We start from the raw sequence: 14,866 nt of genomic DNA, 5'->3' as shown, positions 1-14,866 counted from the left end.
TCTATGGGGTGATATGGGGTCTCTATGGGGTTCCTATGGGGTCTATGGGGTCTCTATAGGGTCCCTGTGGGGTCCCTATGAGGTCTATGGGGTGATATGGGTCTCTATGGGGTTCTATGGGGTGATATGGGGCTCTATGGGGTCTCTATGGGGTGATATGGGGCTCTATGGGGTTCTATGGGGTGATATGGGGCTCTATGGGGTCTCTATGGGGTGATATGGGGCTCTATGGGGTTCTATGGGGTGATATGGGGCTCTATGGAGTCTCTATGGGGTGATATGGGGCTCTATGGGGTGATATGGGGTCTCTATGGGGTCTCTATGGGGTCTATGGGGTCTCTATAGGGTCCCTATGGGGTCCCTATGGGGTCTATGGGGTGATATGGGGCTCTATGGGGTTATATGGGGTCTCTATGGGGTGATATGGGGTCTCTATGGGGTCTATGGGTCTCCATGGGGTTCTATGGGGTCTCTATGGGGTTCTATGGGGTCCCTATGGGGTCTATGGGGTCTCTATAGGGTCCCTATGGGGTCCCTATGGGGTCTATGGGGTGATATGTGGCTCTATGGGGTTATATGGGGTCTCTATGGGGTGATATGGGGCTCTATGGGGTCTCTATGGGGTGATATGGGGTCCCTATGGGGTGATATGGGGAGATATGGGGGGATATGGGGTCCATATAGGGTCTATGGGGCTCTATGGGGTCTCTATGGGGTCTCTATGGGGGGATATGGGGTGATATGGGGTCCATATGGGGTCTATGGGGTGATATGGGTCTATATGGGGTCCCTATGGGGTCTATGGGGAGATATGGGGGGATATGGGGTGATACAAAGTCTCTATGGGGTCCCTATGGGGTCTATGGGGTCTATGGGGTCTCTATAGGGTCCCTATGGGGTCCCTATGGGGTCTGTGGGGTGATATGGGGCTCTATGGGGTTATATGGGGTCTCTATGGGGTGATATGGGGCTCTATGGGGTCCCTATGGGGTCTATGGGGTTATATGGGGTCTATGGGGTGATATGGGGTCCCTATGGGGTGATATGGGGCTCTATGGGGCTCTATGGGTCTCCATGGGGTTCTATGGGGTCTCTATGGGGTGATATGGGGTCTATGGGGTGATATGGGGCTCTATGGGGTCTCTATGGGGTTCTATGGGTCTCTATGGGTCTCTATGGGGTCTATGGGTCTCCATGGGGTTCTATGGGGTCTCTATGGGGTTCTATGGGTCCCTATGGGTCTCTATGGGTCTCTATGGGGTCTCTATGGGGTTCTATGGGTCTCTATGGGGTCTCTATGGGTCTCTATGGGGTCTCCATGGGGTTCTATGGGGCTCTATGGGTCTCTATGGGTCTCTATGGGTCTCTATGGGGTCTATGGGTGCCTCTCCCAAACCCGGAAGTACCACTCCCAAACCCGGAAGTACCTCTCCCAAACCCGGAAGTGCTTCCCCACACCCCGGAAGTCCTCCCGCCGCCATCTTACCTCCTTCATCCCTCCCTTTACCGCATCCCTATGCGTATCCTTAACCATGAGCATCCCCCCGATGTCGTATCGATGCGTGTCGGCTCCTCCCACTTTCAGGCCGTATTTCTCCACCAATCTAAAACCCGGCGTCGTTTTCCTGGTCCCAGCGATCACCCCCGGCCATTTTAAAGCCTTCCCGACCTCCACCGCCATCATGGCGGCCGTCGCCGTCCCGCTGCACCGACTCAATACATCCAATAGGGTCCGTTCCCCTTGTAAAATATGGGCTGCTGGCCCTTTAAGAAGCGCCACTTCCGCGTTCGGCGTCACGTGACTCCCATCCTGCAGTCGCCATTGGGCGGAGCAACCCAGCTCGTCCAAGATGGCGTCGACGAATGGGAGGCCGGCTAACAGGCCACGTGACTTGCAGACGATCCGGGCGCTGATTGGCTGCAGGCCGACCAACATGGCGGCCGGGTCCAATCCCGGGCAGTCTTCGTGCAGCCAATGGCGGGCCAGGCTGCGGAGCTGGGGGACCGGAAGTAGAGCGCGGAGCGTTTCCGGTGTGGCGGCCATGTTGGGTGTGGCGGCCGCCATGTTGGGGGTGGGAGCCGCCATGTTGGGGGCGGCCATGATGGTTGTGGCAGCCATGATGGGGTTGGCGGCCATGTTGGTTGTGGCGGCGGCCATGTTGGGGGTGGGTGCCGCCATGTTGGGGGCGGCCATGTTGGTTGGGGCGGCCATGTTGGGGGCGGCCATGTTGGTTGGGGCCGCCATGTTGGGGGCGGCCATGTTGGTTGGGGTGGCCATGTTGGGGTTGGCGGCCATATTGGTTGGGTCAGCCGCCATGTTGGGGGTGGGAGCGGCCATGTTGGATGTGGTAACCGCCATGTTGGTTGTGGCAGCCATGATGGGGGTGGTGGCGGCCATCTTGGTTGTGGCAGCCGCCATATTGGGTGTGGTGGTGGCCATGTTGGTCGGGGCAGCCGCCATCTTGGAACTGGCGGCCATGTTGGTTGTGGCAGCCGCCATGTTGGTTGTGGCAGCCATGTTGGTTGGGGCAGCCGCCATCTTGGAACTGGCCGCCATGTTGGTTGTGGCGGCGGCCATATTGGGTGCGGCCATGTTGGTTGTGGCGGCGGCCATGTTGCTGGCGGCCATCTTGGTGGGGTCTGTCACGTCGTTGGCGGCCATCTTGGTGGGGTCGGCCGTGTTGGAGGTGCTGCTCATGATGACGTCATTGGTCACATGGGTGCCACTGGGGGTCTCCTGACCCCAATCCAGCCCCATAGATCTGGGGGTCCCAGCCCCATAGATCTGGGGGTCCCCATCAAACCCCATAGATCTGGGGGTCCCAGCCCCATAGATCTGGGGGTCCCGACCCCAATTCTGCCCCATAGATCTGGGGGTCCCAGCCCCATAGATCTGGGTCTCCTCACCCCAATCCAGCCCCATAGATCTGGGGTTCCTGCCCCATAGATTTGGGGGTCCTGACCCCAATCCAGCCCCATAGATCTGGGTCTCCTCACCTCAATCCAGCCCCATAGATCTGGGGTTCCTGCCCCATAGATCTTGGGGTCCCGACCCCAATCCTGCCCCATAGATCTGGGTCTCCTGACCCCAATCCTGCCCCATAGATCTGGGGGTCCCAGCCCCAATCCAGCCCCATAGATCTGGGGGTCCTGCCCCATAGATTTGGGGGTCCTGACCCCAGTCCTGCCCCATAGATCCGTGGCCCCACATCAGCCCCACATCAGCCCCATATCAGCCCCATAGATCTGCCCTTTGTCCCCCCCCTCCCCCCTTCCCAAATCAATGGGGTCCAAAGTCCAACCCCAAAACCTCCACGTCCCCATCCCAGCCCCACACTTATGGGGCTGACCCACAGCTATGGGGCAGAACCCCAATCTATGGGGCAGAGCTCAGTGCTATGGGGCAGAACCTCAATCTATGGGGCAGAACCCCAATCTATGGGGCAGAGCTCAGTGCTATGGGGCAGAACACCCCCTCTATGGGGCAGAATCCCAATCTATGGGGCAGAACTCACCTCTATGGGGCAGAACCCCAATCTATGGGGCAGAACCCCAATCTATGGGGCAGAACCCCTTTCTATGGGGCAGAACCCCTTTCTATGGGGCAGAACCCCAATCTATGGGGCAGAACACCAATCTATGGGGCAGAACTCCAATCTATGGGGCATAACTCACATCTATGGGGCAGAACCTCAATCTATGGGGCAGAAACCCAATCTATGGGGCAGAACTCACCTCTATGGGGCAGAACCCCCCCCTCTATGGGGCAGAACCCCAATCTATGGGGCAGAGCTCAGTGCTATGGGGCAGAACTCACCTCTATGGGGCAGAACCCTGATCTATGGGGCAGAACCCCAATCTATGGGGCAGAACTCACCTCTATGGGGCAGAACCCCAATCTATGGGGCAGAACTCCAATCTATGGGGCAGAACTCACCTCTATGGGGCAGAACCCCAATCTATGGGGCAGAGCTCAGTGCTATGGGGCAGAACCCCAATCTATGGGGCAGAACCCCAATCTATGGGGCTGACCCACAGCTATGGGGCAGAACCCCAAATCTATGGGGCATAACTCACCTCTATGGGGCAGAACCTCAATCTATGGGGCAGAAACCCAATCTATGGGGCAGAACTCACCTCTATGGGGCAGAACTCCCCCCTCTATGGGGCAGAACTCCAATCTATGGGGCAGAGCTCAGTGCTATGGGGCAGAACCCCAATCTATGGGGCAGAACTCACCTCTATGGGGCAGAACCCCAAATCTATGGGGCAGAACTCACCTCTATGGGGCAGAACTCACCTCTATGGGGCAGAACCCCGATCTATGGGGCAGAACCCCAATCTATGGGGCAGAACTCACCTCTGTGGGGCCGAGCTGTGGGTCCCTGTGACCTGCAGACTGATCTATGGGGCAATGCGGCCCTATAAGAGGCCCTATGGGGGGGGGGGGGGGCTCAGCCCTATAGCTCCGCCCATAGGGGGGGTGGGGAGGAACCCGGATGTGTGGGGTGGGGCAAGACCCCATAAGTGTGGGGCAGCCCCATAAGTGTCACCCTATAATGTGGGTCACCCCATAATGTGGGTCACCCCATAAATGTGGGTCACCCCATAAGTGTCACCCTATAATGTGGGTCACCCCATAAGTGTGGGTCACCCCATAAGTGTCACCCTATAATGTGGGTCACCCCATAATGTGGGTCACCCCATAAGTGTGGGTCACCCCATAAGTGTGGGTCACCCCATAAGTGTCACCCCATAATGTGGGTCACCCCATAAGTGTGGGTCACCCCATAAGTGTCACCCCATAAGTGTCACCCCATAAGTGTGGGTCACCCCATAAGTGTCACCCTATAATGTGGGTCACCCCATAAGTGTGGGTCACCCCATAAGTGTCACCCTATAATGTGGGTCACCCCATAAGTGTCACCCCATAAGTGTCACCCCATAAGTGTGGGGCAGCCCATAATGTGGGTCACCCCATAAGTGTCACCCCATAAGTGTGGGTCACCCCATAAGTGTCACCCCATAAGTGTCACCCCATAATGTGGGTCACCCCATAAGTGTCACCCCATAAGTGTCACCCCATAATGTGGGTCACCCCATAAGTGTCACCCCATAAGTGTCACCCCATAAGTGTCACCCCATAATGTGGGTCACCCCATAAGTGTCACCCCATAAGTGTGGGTCACCCCATAAGTGTCACCCCATAAGTGTCACCCCATAAGTGTGGGTCACCCCATAAGTGTCACCCCATAAGTGTCACCCCATAAATGTGGGTCACCCCATAAGTGTCACCCCATAAGTGTCACCCCATAATGTGGGTCACCCTATAAATGTGGGTCACCCTATAAATGTGGGTCACCCCATAAGTGTCACCCCATAAGTGTCACCCTATAAGTGTCACCCCATAAGTGTGGGTCACCCCATAAGTGTCACCCTATAATGTGGGTAACCCCATAAATGTGGGTCACCCCATAATATGGGTCACCACCCCATAGCGACCCTATAATGACCCTATAACCCCATAACCACCCCATAGAGCCCCATAGAGCCCCATTAACCCCATAGGAACCCCATAACCCCATAACCACCCCATAGTGACCCTATAAAGACCCTGTAACCCCATTAACCCCATAACCACCCCATAGCGACCCCATAGAGCCCCACTTACCCCATAGGAACCCCATAACCCCATAACCACCCCATAGCGCCCCTATAATGATCCTGTAACCCCATTAACCCCATAACCACCCCATAGCGACCCCATAGAGCCCCACTTACCCCATAGGAACCCCATAACCCCATAACCACCCCATAGCGCCCCTATAATGACCCTATAACCCCATTAACCCCATAACCACCCCATAGCGACCCCATAGAGCCCCATTGACCCCATAGAGCCCCATAGCGCCCCATTAACCCCATAGGAACCCCATAACCCCATAACCACCCCATAGCGACCCTATAATGACCCCATAACCCCATAACCACCCCATAGCGACCCTATAATGACCCTATACTGACCCTATAACCCCATAAACCCCACAACCACCCCATAGTGCCCCATTAACCCCATAGGAACCCCATAACCCCATAACCCCATAAGTGTGGGGCAGCCCCATAGAAGAACAAGGGTTGGCTTTAGGGTTTCCCTTTATTGGCAATAAATAAGCAGATCCTATGGGGTTATTGTATAGGGTCACCCCATAAGCGAGGGTTATAGGGCCGCCCTATAAGTGCGGGTTGTTATAGGGCCGCCCCATAGCGATGTGGGGCTGCCCCATAGCGATAATGGGGTTTTAATGGGGTCTTTAATAGGGTCAATTCCGCTTCTTCCGGAGCTCCTCGGCGTCGGCTGTGGGGTAGAATGGGGGTCAATGGGGAACTTATAGGGTCGTTATGGGGTGGTTATGGGGTTATGGGGTTCCTATGGGGTCAATGGGGCTCTATGGGTCGCTATGGGGTGGTTATGGGGTTATGGGGTTCCTATGGGGTCAATGGGGCTCTATGGGTCGCTATGGGGTGGTTATGGGGTTATGGGGTTCCTATGGGGTCAATGGGGCTCTATGGGGTCGCTATGGGGTGGTTATGGGGTTAATGGGGTTATAGGGTCATTATAGGGTCGCTATGGGGTGGTTATGGGGTTATGGGGTTAATGGGGTTATAGGGTCGTTATAGGGTCATTATAGGGTCGCTATGGGGTTATGGGGTTCCTATGGGGTTAATGGGGCGCTATGGGGCTCTATAGGGTCAATGGGGCTCTATGGGGTCGCTATGGTGTGGTTATGGGGTTAATGGGGTTATAGGGTCGTTATAGGGTCGCTATGGGGTTATGGGGTGGTTATGGGGCCCCTATAGGGTCACTATGGGGTTACGGGGTTCCTATGGGGTCAATGGGGCTCTATGGGGTCGCTATGGGGTGGTTATGGGGTTATGGGGTTATAGGGTCATTATAGGGTCATTATAGGGTCGCTATGGGGTGGTTATGGGGTTAATGGGGTTATAGGGTCGTTATAGGGGCGCTATGGGGTGGTTATGGGGTTAATGGGGTTATAGGGTCATTATAGGGTCGCTATGGGGTGGTTATGGGGTTATGGGGTTATGGGGTTATAGGGTCGTTATAGGGGCGCTATGGGGTGGTTATGGGGTTATGGGGTTATGGGGTTATAGGGTCGTTATAGGGGCGCTATGGGGTGGTTATGGGGTTTATGGGGTTATAGGGTCGTTATAGGGTCGCTATGGGGTGGTTATGGGGTTTATGGGGTTATAGGGTCGTTATAGGGTCGCTATGGGGTGGTTATGGGGTTATGGGGTTCCTATGGGGTTAATGGGGCGCTATGGGGCTCTATGGGGTCAATGGGGCTCTATGGGGTCGCTATGGGGTGGTTATAGGGTTATGGGGTTCCTATGGGGTCAATGGGGCTCTATGGGGCTCTATGGGGCTCTATGGGGTCGTTATGGGGTGGTTATGGGGTTAATGGGGTTATAGGGTCATTATAGGGTTGCTATGGGGTGGTTATGGGGTTATGGGGTTCCTATGGGGTTATAGGGTCATTATAGGGTCGCTATGGGGTGGTTATGGGGTTATAGGGTCATTATAGGGTCGCTATGGGGCTCTATGGGGTCAATGGGGCTCTATGGGGTCACTATGGGGTGGTTATGGGGTTAATGGGGTTATAGGGTCGTTATAGGGTCATTATAGGGTCGCTATGGGGTTATGGGGTTCCTATGGGGGTCAATGGGGAACTTATAGGGTCGCTATGGGGTGGTTATGGGGTTAATGGGGTTATAGGGTCATTATAGGGTCGCTATGGGGTGGTTATGGGGTTATGGGGTTATAGGGTCATTATAGGGTCGCTATGGGGCTCTATGGGGTCAATGGGGCACTATAGGGTCACTATGGGGTGGTTATGGGGTTATAGGGTCATTATAGGGTCGCTATGGGGTGGTTATGGGGTTATGGGGTTATAGGGTCATTATAGGGTCACTATGGGGTTATGGGGTGGTTATGGGGCCCCTATAGGGTCACTATGGGGTTATGGGGTTCCTATGGGGTTAATGGGGCGCTATGGGGCTCTATGGGGTGGTTATGGGGTTATGGGGTTATAGGGTCATTATAGGGTCATTATAGGGTCGCTATGGGGTTATGGGGTTCCTATGGGGTCAATGGGGCTCTATGGGGCTCTATGGGGCTCTATGGGGTCGTTATGGGGTGGTTATGGGGTTAATGGGGTTATAGGGTCATTATAGGGTTGCTATGGGGTGGTTATGGGGTTATGGGGTTCCTATGGGGTTATAGGGTCATTATAGGGTCGCTATGGGGTGGTTATGGGGTTATGGGGTTATAGGGTCATTATAGGGGCGCTATGGGGTTATGGGGTTCCTATGGGGTCAATGGGGCTCTATGGGGTCGCTATGGGGTGGTTATGGGGTTATGGGGTTCCTATGGGGTTAATGGGGCGCTATGGGGCTCTATGGGGTCAATGGGGCTCTATAGGGTCACTATGGGGTGGTTATGGGGTTAATGGGGTTATAGGGTCATTATAGGGTCATTATAGGGTCGCTATGGGGTTATGGGGTTCCTATGGGGTCAATGGGGAACTTATAGGGTCGCTATGGGGTGGTTATGGGGTTATGGGGTTATAGGGTCATTATAGGGTCGCTATGGGGTGGTTATGGGGTTATGGGGTTATAGGGTCATTATAGGGTCATTATAGGGTCGCTATGGGGTTATGGGGTTCCTATGGGGTCAATGGGGAACTTATAGGGTCGCTATGGGGTGGTTATGGGGTTAATGGGGTTATAGGGTCATTATAGGGTCGCTATGGGGTGGTTATGGGGTTATAGGGTCATTATAGGGTCGCTATGGGGCTCTATGGGGTCAATGGGGCTCTATGGGGTTGCTATGGGATGGTTATGGGGTTAATGGGGTTATAGGGTCATTATAGGGTCATTATAGGGTCATTATAGGGTCGCTATGGGGTTATGGGGTTCCTATGGGGTTAATGGGGCGCTATGGGGCTCTATGGGGTCAATGGGGCGCTATGGGGCTCTATGGGGTGGTTATGGGGTTAATGGGGTTCCTATGGGGTCAATGGGGCTCTATGGGTCGCTATGGGGTGGTTATGGGGTTAATGGGGTTATAGGGTCATTATAGGGTCGCTATGGGGTTATGGGGTTCCTATGGGGTCAATGGGGAACTTATAGGGTCGCTATGGGGTGGTTATGGGGTTTATGGGGTTATAGGGTCATTATAGGGTCACTATGGGGTTATGGGGTGGTTATGGGGCCCCTATAGGGTCACTATGGGGTTATGGGGTTCCTATGGGGTCAATGGGGCTCTATGGGGCTCTATGGGGTGGTAATGGGGTTATGGGGTTCCTATGGGGTCAATGGGGCTCTATGGGGCTCTATGGGGTGGTTATGGGGTTATGGGGTTCCTATGGGGTCAATGGGGCTCTATGGGGTCGCTATGGGGTGGTTATGGGGTTATGGGGTTAATGGGGTTATAGGGTCGTTATAGGGTCATTATAGGGTCGCTATGGGGTTATGGGGTTCCTATGGGGTTAATGGGGCGCTATGGGGCTCTATAGGGTCAATGGGGAACTTATAGGGTCGCTATGGGGTGGTTATGGGGTTATGGGGTTATAGGGTCATTATAGCGTCGCTATGGGGCTCTATGGGGTCAATGGGGCCCTTATAGGGTCGCTATGGGGTGGTTATGGGGTTAATGGGGTTCCTATGGGGTCAATGGGGCTCTATGGGGTCGCTATGGGGTGGTTATGGGGTTAATGGGGTTATATGTTCATTATAGGGTCGCTATGGGGTTATGGGGTTCCTATGGGGTCAATGGGGAACTTATAGGGTCGCTATGGGGTGGTTATGGGGTTTATGGGGTTATAGGGTCATTATAGGGTCATTATAGGGTCGCTATGGGGTGGTTATGGGGTTATGGGGTTCCTATGGGGTCAATGGGGCTCTATGGGGCTCTATGGGGCTCTATGGGGTCGTTATGGGGTGGTTATGGGGTTAATGGGGTTATAGGGTCATTATAGGGTCGCTATGGGGTGGTTATAGGGTCGCTATGGGGTTATGGGGTCTTTATGGGGTCCCAATGGGGTTATAGGGTCATTATAGGGTCGCTATGGGGCTCTATGGGGTCAATGGGGCACTATAGGATCGCTATGGGGTCGCTATGGGGTTAATGGGGTTATAGGGTCATTATAGGGTCGCTATGGGGTGGTTATGGGGTTATGGGGTTCCTATGGGGTCAATGGGGCTCTATGGGGCTCTATGGGGCTCTATGGGGTTATAGGGTCATTATAGGGGCGCTATGGGGTGGTTATGGGGTTATGGGGTTATAGGGTCATTATAGGGTCGCTATGGGGTTATGGGGTTCCTATGGGGTTAATAGGGTCGCTATGGGGTGGTTATGGGGTTTATGGGGTTATAGGGTCATTATAGGGTCGCTATGGGGTGGTTATGGGGTTATGGGGTGGTTATAGGGTCGTTATAGGGTCGCTATGGGGTGGTTATGGGGTTATGGGGTTATAGGGTCATTATAGGGTCGCTATGGGGTGGTTATGGGGTTTATGGGGTTATAGGGTCATTATAGGGTCGCTATGGGGTGGTTATGGGGTTATGGGGTTATAGGGTCATTATAGGGTCATTATAGGGTCGCTATGGGGTTATAGGGTCACAATAGGGTCACAATGGGGTTATAGGGTCCTTATAGGGTTACAATGGGGTTATAGGGTCATTATAGGGTCGCTATGGGGTTATAGGGTCCCAATGGGGTTATAGGGTCATTATAGGGTCCCAGTGGTGTTATAGGGTCATTATAGGGTCCCAATGGGGTTATAGGGTCATTATAGGGTCCCAATGGGGTTATAGGGTCCTTATAGGGTCCCAATGAGGTTATAGGGTCATTATAGGGTTGCTATGGGGTTATAGGGTCATTATAGGGTCACTATGGGGTTATAGGGTCATTATAGGGTCGCTATGGGGTTATAGGGTCATTATAGGGTCGCTATGGGGTGGTTATGGGGTGAGTGGTACCTGGGAGGTCGATGTGGGGCCGACGGAGGGTGGCGGAGTTACGCTGTGAGGGGATATAGGGTCGTTATGGGGTCAATATAGGGTCGTTATAGGGTCATGGTGGGATATAGGGTCAATGGGGTCAATGGGGTCAGTGGAGTCAATGGGGTCAATGGGGTCAATGGGATCAATGGGGTCAGTGGAGTCAATGGGGTCAATGGGGGGGATAAGGGATTAATATGGGGTCATGATGGGATATGGGGTCAATATGGGTTTAATGGGGTCAATGGGATCAATGGGATCAATGGGGTCAATGGGGTCAATGGGATCAATGGGGTCAATGGGATCAATGGGGTCAATGGGGTCAATGGGATCAATGGGGTCAATATGGGATATGGGGTCGTTATGGGGTCAGTGGGGGGGATATGGGATCAATGGGGTCAATGGAGTCAATGGGATCAATGGGATCAATGGGATCAATGGGGTCAATGGGGTCAACGGGATCAATGGGGTCAATGGGATCAATGGGGTCAATATGGGATATGGGGTCGTTATGGGGTCAGTGGGGGGGATATGGGATCAATGGGGTCAATAGGATCAATGGGATCAATGGGGTCAATGGGATCAATGGGGTCAATGGGGTCAATGGGGTTTCTATGGGGTCAATGGAGTCAATGGGGTCAATGGGGTCAATGGGGTCAATGGGATCAATGGGATCAATGGAGTCAATGGGATCAATGGGATCAATGGGGTCAATGGGGTCAATGGGGTTAATGGGATCAATGGGGTCAATGGGGTCAATGGGGTCAATGGGATCAATGGGGTTAATGGGATCAATGGGGTCAATATGGGATATGGGGTCGTTATGGGGTCAGTGGGGGGGATATGGGATTAATATGGGGTCATTATGGGATATGGGGTCAATGGGGTCAATATGGGTTTAATGGGGTCAATGGGGTCAATGGGGTCAATGGGATCAATGGGTTCAATGGGATTAATGGGGTCAATGGGGTCAATGGGGTCAATGGGGTCAATGGGGTCTATGGGATCAGTGGGGTCAATGGGGGGATATGGGATTAATATGGGGTCATTATGGGATATGGGGTCAATGGGGTCAATGGGGTCAATATGGGTTTAATGGGGTCAATGGGGTCAACGGGGTCAATGGGATCAATGGGGTCAATGGGGTCAATGGGATCAATGGGATCAATGGGATCAATGGGGTCAATGGGGTCAATGGGGTCAATGGGAGTCAATGGGAATCAATGGGAGTCAATGGAGTCAATGGGAGTCAATGGGAGTCAATGGGGTCAATGGGAGTCAATGGGATCAATGGGGTCAATGGGATCAATGGGGTCAATGGGGTCAATGGGAGTCAATGGGGTCAATGGGGTCAATGGGATCAGTGGGGTCAATGGGGTCAATGGGATCAGTGGGGTCAATGGGATCAATGGGATCAATGGGGTCAATGGGGTCAATGGGATCAATGGGGTCAATGGGAGTCAATGGGAATCAATGGGAGTCAATGGAGTCAATGGGAGTCAATGGGAGTCAATGGGAATCAATGGGAGTCAATGGAGTCAATGGGGTCAATGGGAGTCAATGGAGTCAATGGGGTCAATGGGATCAATGGGGTCAATGGGATCAATGAGGTCAATGGGATCAGTGGGGTCAATGGGATCAATGGGTTCAATGGGGTCAATGGGATCAATGGGATCAATGGGGTCAATGGGGTCAATGGGGTCAATGGGATCAATGGGGTCAATGGGGTCAATGGGATCAATGGGATTAATGGGGTCAATGGGGTCAATGGGGTCAATGGGATCAATATGGGTTTAATGGGGTCAATGGGAGTCAATGGGAGTCAATGGAGTCAATGGAGTCAATGGAGTCAATGGGAGTCAATGGGAGCCAATGGGAGTCAATGGGAGTCAATGGGAGTCAATGGGGTCAATGGGATCAATGGGATCAATGGGGTCAATATGGGATATGGGGTCGTTATGGGGTCAGTGGGGGGGATATGGGATCAATGGGTTCAATGGGGTCAATGGGGTCAATGGGATCAATGGGATCAATGGGGTCAATGAGGTCTATGGGATCAATGGGATCAGTGGGGGGGATATGGGATTAATATGGGGTCATGATGGGATATGGGGTCAATGGGGTCAATATGGGTTTAATGGGGTCAATGGGGTCAATGGGGCCAATGGGGTCAATGGGGTCAATGGGGGGGATATGGGATTAATATGGGGTCATGATGGGATATGGGGTCAATGGGGTCAGTGGGGTCAATGGGTTTAATGGGGTCAATGGGATCAATGGGGTCAATGGGATCAATGGGGTCAATGGGGTCAATGGGATCAATGGGGTCAATGGGGTCAATGGGATCAATGGGATCAATGGGGTCAATATGGGATATGGGGTCGTTATGGGGTCAGTGGGGGGGATATGGGATCAATGGGGTCAATAGGATCAATGGGATCAATGGGGTCAATGGGGTCAATGGGATCAATGGAGTCAATGGGAGTCAATGGGATCAATGGGAATCAATGGGGTCAATGGGAGTCAATGGGAGTCAATGGGAGTCAATGGGAGTCAATGGGAGTCAATGGAGTCAATGGGAGTCAATGGGAGTCAATGGGAGTCAATGGAGTCAATGGGAGCCAATGGGAGTCAATGGGAGTCAATGGAGTCAGTGGGAGTCAATGGGAGTCAATGGAGTCAATGGAGTCAATGGGAGTCAATGGGAGTCAATGGAGTCAATGGGAGTCAATGGGAGTCAATGGAGTCAATGGAGTCAATGGGAGTCAATGGGAGTCAATGGGAGTCAATGGGAGTCAATGGAGTCAATGGAGTCAATGGGAGTCAATGGGAGTCAATGGGAGTCAATGGGAGTCAATGGGAGTCAATGGGAGTCAATGGAACTCACCCTCCAGGTAATTCCTGGCCACGAACTTGAGGGCTTCGTCCAATAGGATGACGGGAAACGAGATGCGCAGAACCATCAGCCAATGGGTGAGGTCCAAATGGGTCAGCTTGAAAATCATCTGTGGGGCCAGACAGGAACACCATAGAGACACATAGGGACCCATAGAGACCCATAGAGACCCCATAGAGACCCATAGGGACACATAGGGACCCATAGAGCCCATAGAGACCCATAGAGACCCATAGGGACACATAGGGACCCATAGAGCCCATAGAGACCCATAGGGACCCATAGAGACCCATAGGGACACATAAGGACCCCATAGAGACCCTATAGACCCCATAGACCCCAATGATCCCATAGACCCCAAAGAGACCCCATAGAGACCCCATAGACCCCATATGACCCCATATGAACCTATAGGACCCCATAAGACCCCATAGGACCCCATATGACCCTATATGATCCTATAGGACCCTATATGACCCCATAGGACCCTATATGACCCCATATAACCCCATATGACCCTATATGAGCCCTTACCGGCAGTGGGTCGATGTACAGGATGACAAAGTGCAGCGACATGGAGCCCCCCCCCCCCATATGATCCCCTGTATGTGACCCCATAGGACCCCATAGGACCCCATAGGACCCCATATCTCCCCATCTGACCCCATAACCAGCCCATATCTCCCCATATCCCCCCTCTGACCTCACATAACCCCCCCAATGTGACCTCTCATGACCTCTCATGACTCCACCTGACCCTATATGACCCTATATGACCCCATATCCCCCCATTTGACCCCATATCCCCCAATATCCCCCTATTTGACCCCATAATCTCCCCCATATCCCCCCATATCCCCTCTCTGACCCCACATAACCCCCCCAAAGTGA

General features: G+C 53.4%; 2 protein-coding genes across 9 annotated transcripts in view; both read right to left on the bottom strand.

Moving 5' to 3' along the window:
- The window catches only part of LOC107307810 (uncharacterized), a 55,805-nt gene extending 51,394 nt beyond the window's left edge, over positions 1–4,411 (bottom strand). The window contains exons 1-2 of one of the 8 annotated variants that reach the window (XM_085533228.1): positions 4,361–4,411; positions 1,487–2,690 (exon numbers count right to left, since the gene is read on the bottom strand). In XM_085533228.1, the coding sequence (XP_085389354.1) occupies positions 1,487–2,662 (1,176 nt within the window). In that variant the 5' untranslated portion in view covers positions 2,663–2,690; positions 4,361–4,411. Of the gene's footprint in view, positions 1–1,486; positions 3,207–4,360 lie in introns of those variants that run through there. The other 7 variants (XM_085533226.1, XM_085533227.1, XM_085533229.1 and 4 more) reach the window with 7 other exon arrangements.
- Positions 4,412–6,135: 1,724 nt separating this feature from the next.
- Positions 6,136–14,866, bottom strand: part of LOC107307529 (sarcoplasmic/endoplasmic reticulum calcium ATPase 1) — a 99,598-nt gene continuing 90,867 nt past the window's right edge. The window contains exons 21-22 of the mRNA XM_085533366.1: positions 13,967–14,084; positions 6,136–6,355 (exon numbers count right to left, since the gene is read on the bottom strand). Of these exons, the coding sequence (XP_085389492.1) occupies positions 6,321–6,355; positions 13,967–14,084 (153 nt within the window). The 3' untranslated portion in view covers positions 6,136–6,320. The remainder of the gene's footprint in view (positions 6,356–13,966; positions 14,085–14,866) is intronic.

The sequence above is a fragment of the Coturnix japonica genome, unplaced genomic scaffold (genome assembly GCF_054131305.1).
Source record: "Coturnix japonica strain WE unplaced genomic scaffold, WE-NBRP24 Scf058, whole genome shotgun sequence".
Lineage (NCBI taxonomy): Eukaryota > Metazoa > Chordata > Aves > Galliformes > Phasianidae > Coturnix > Coturnix japonica.
The sequence above is the reverse complement of the archived record's forward strand: the minus strand, read 5'-3'. Positions and strand labels throughout refer to the sequence as shown.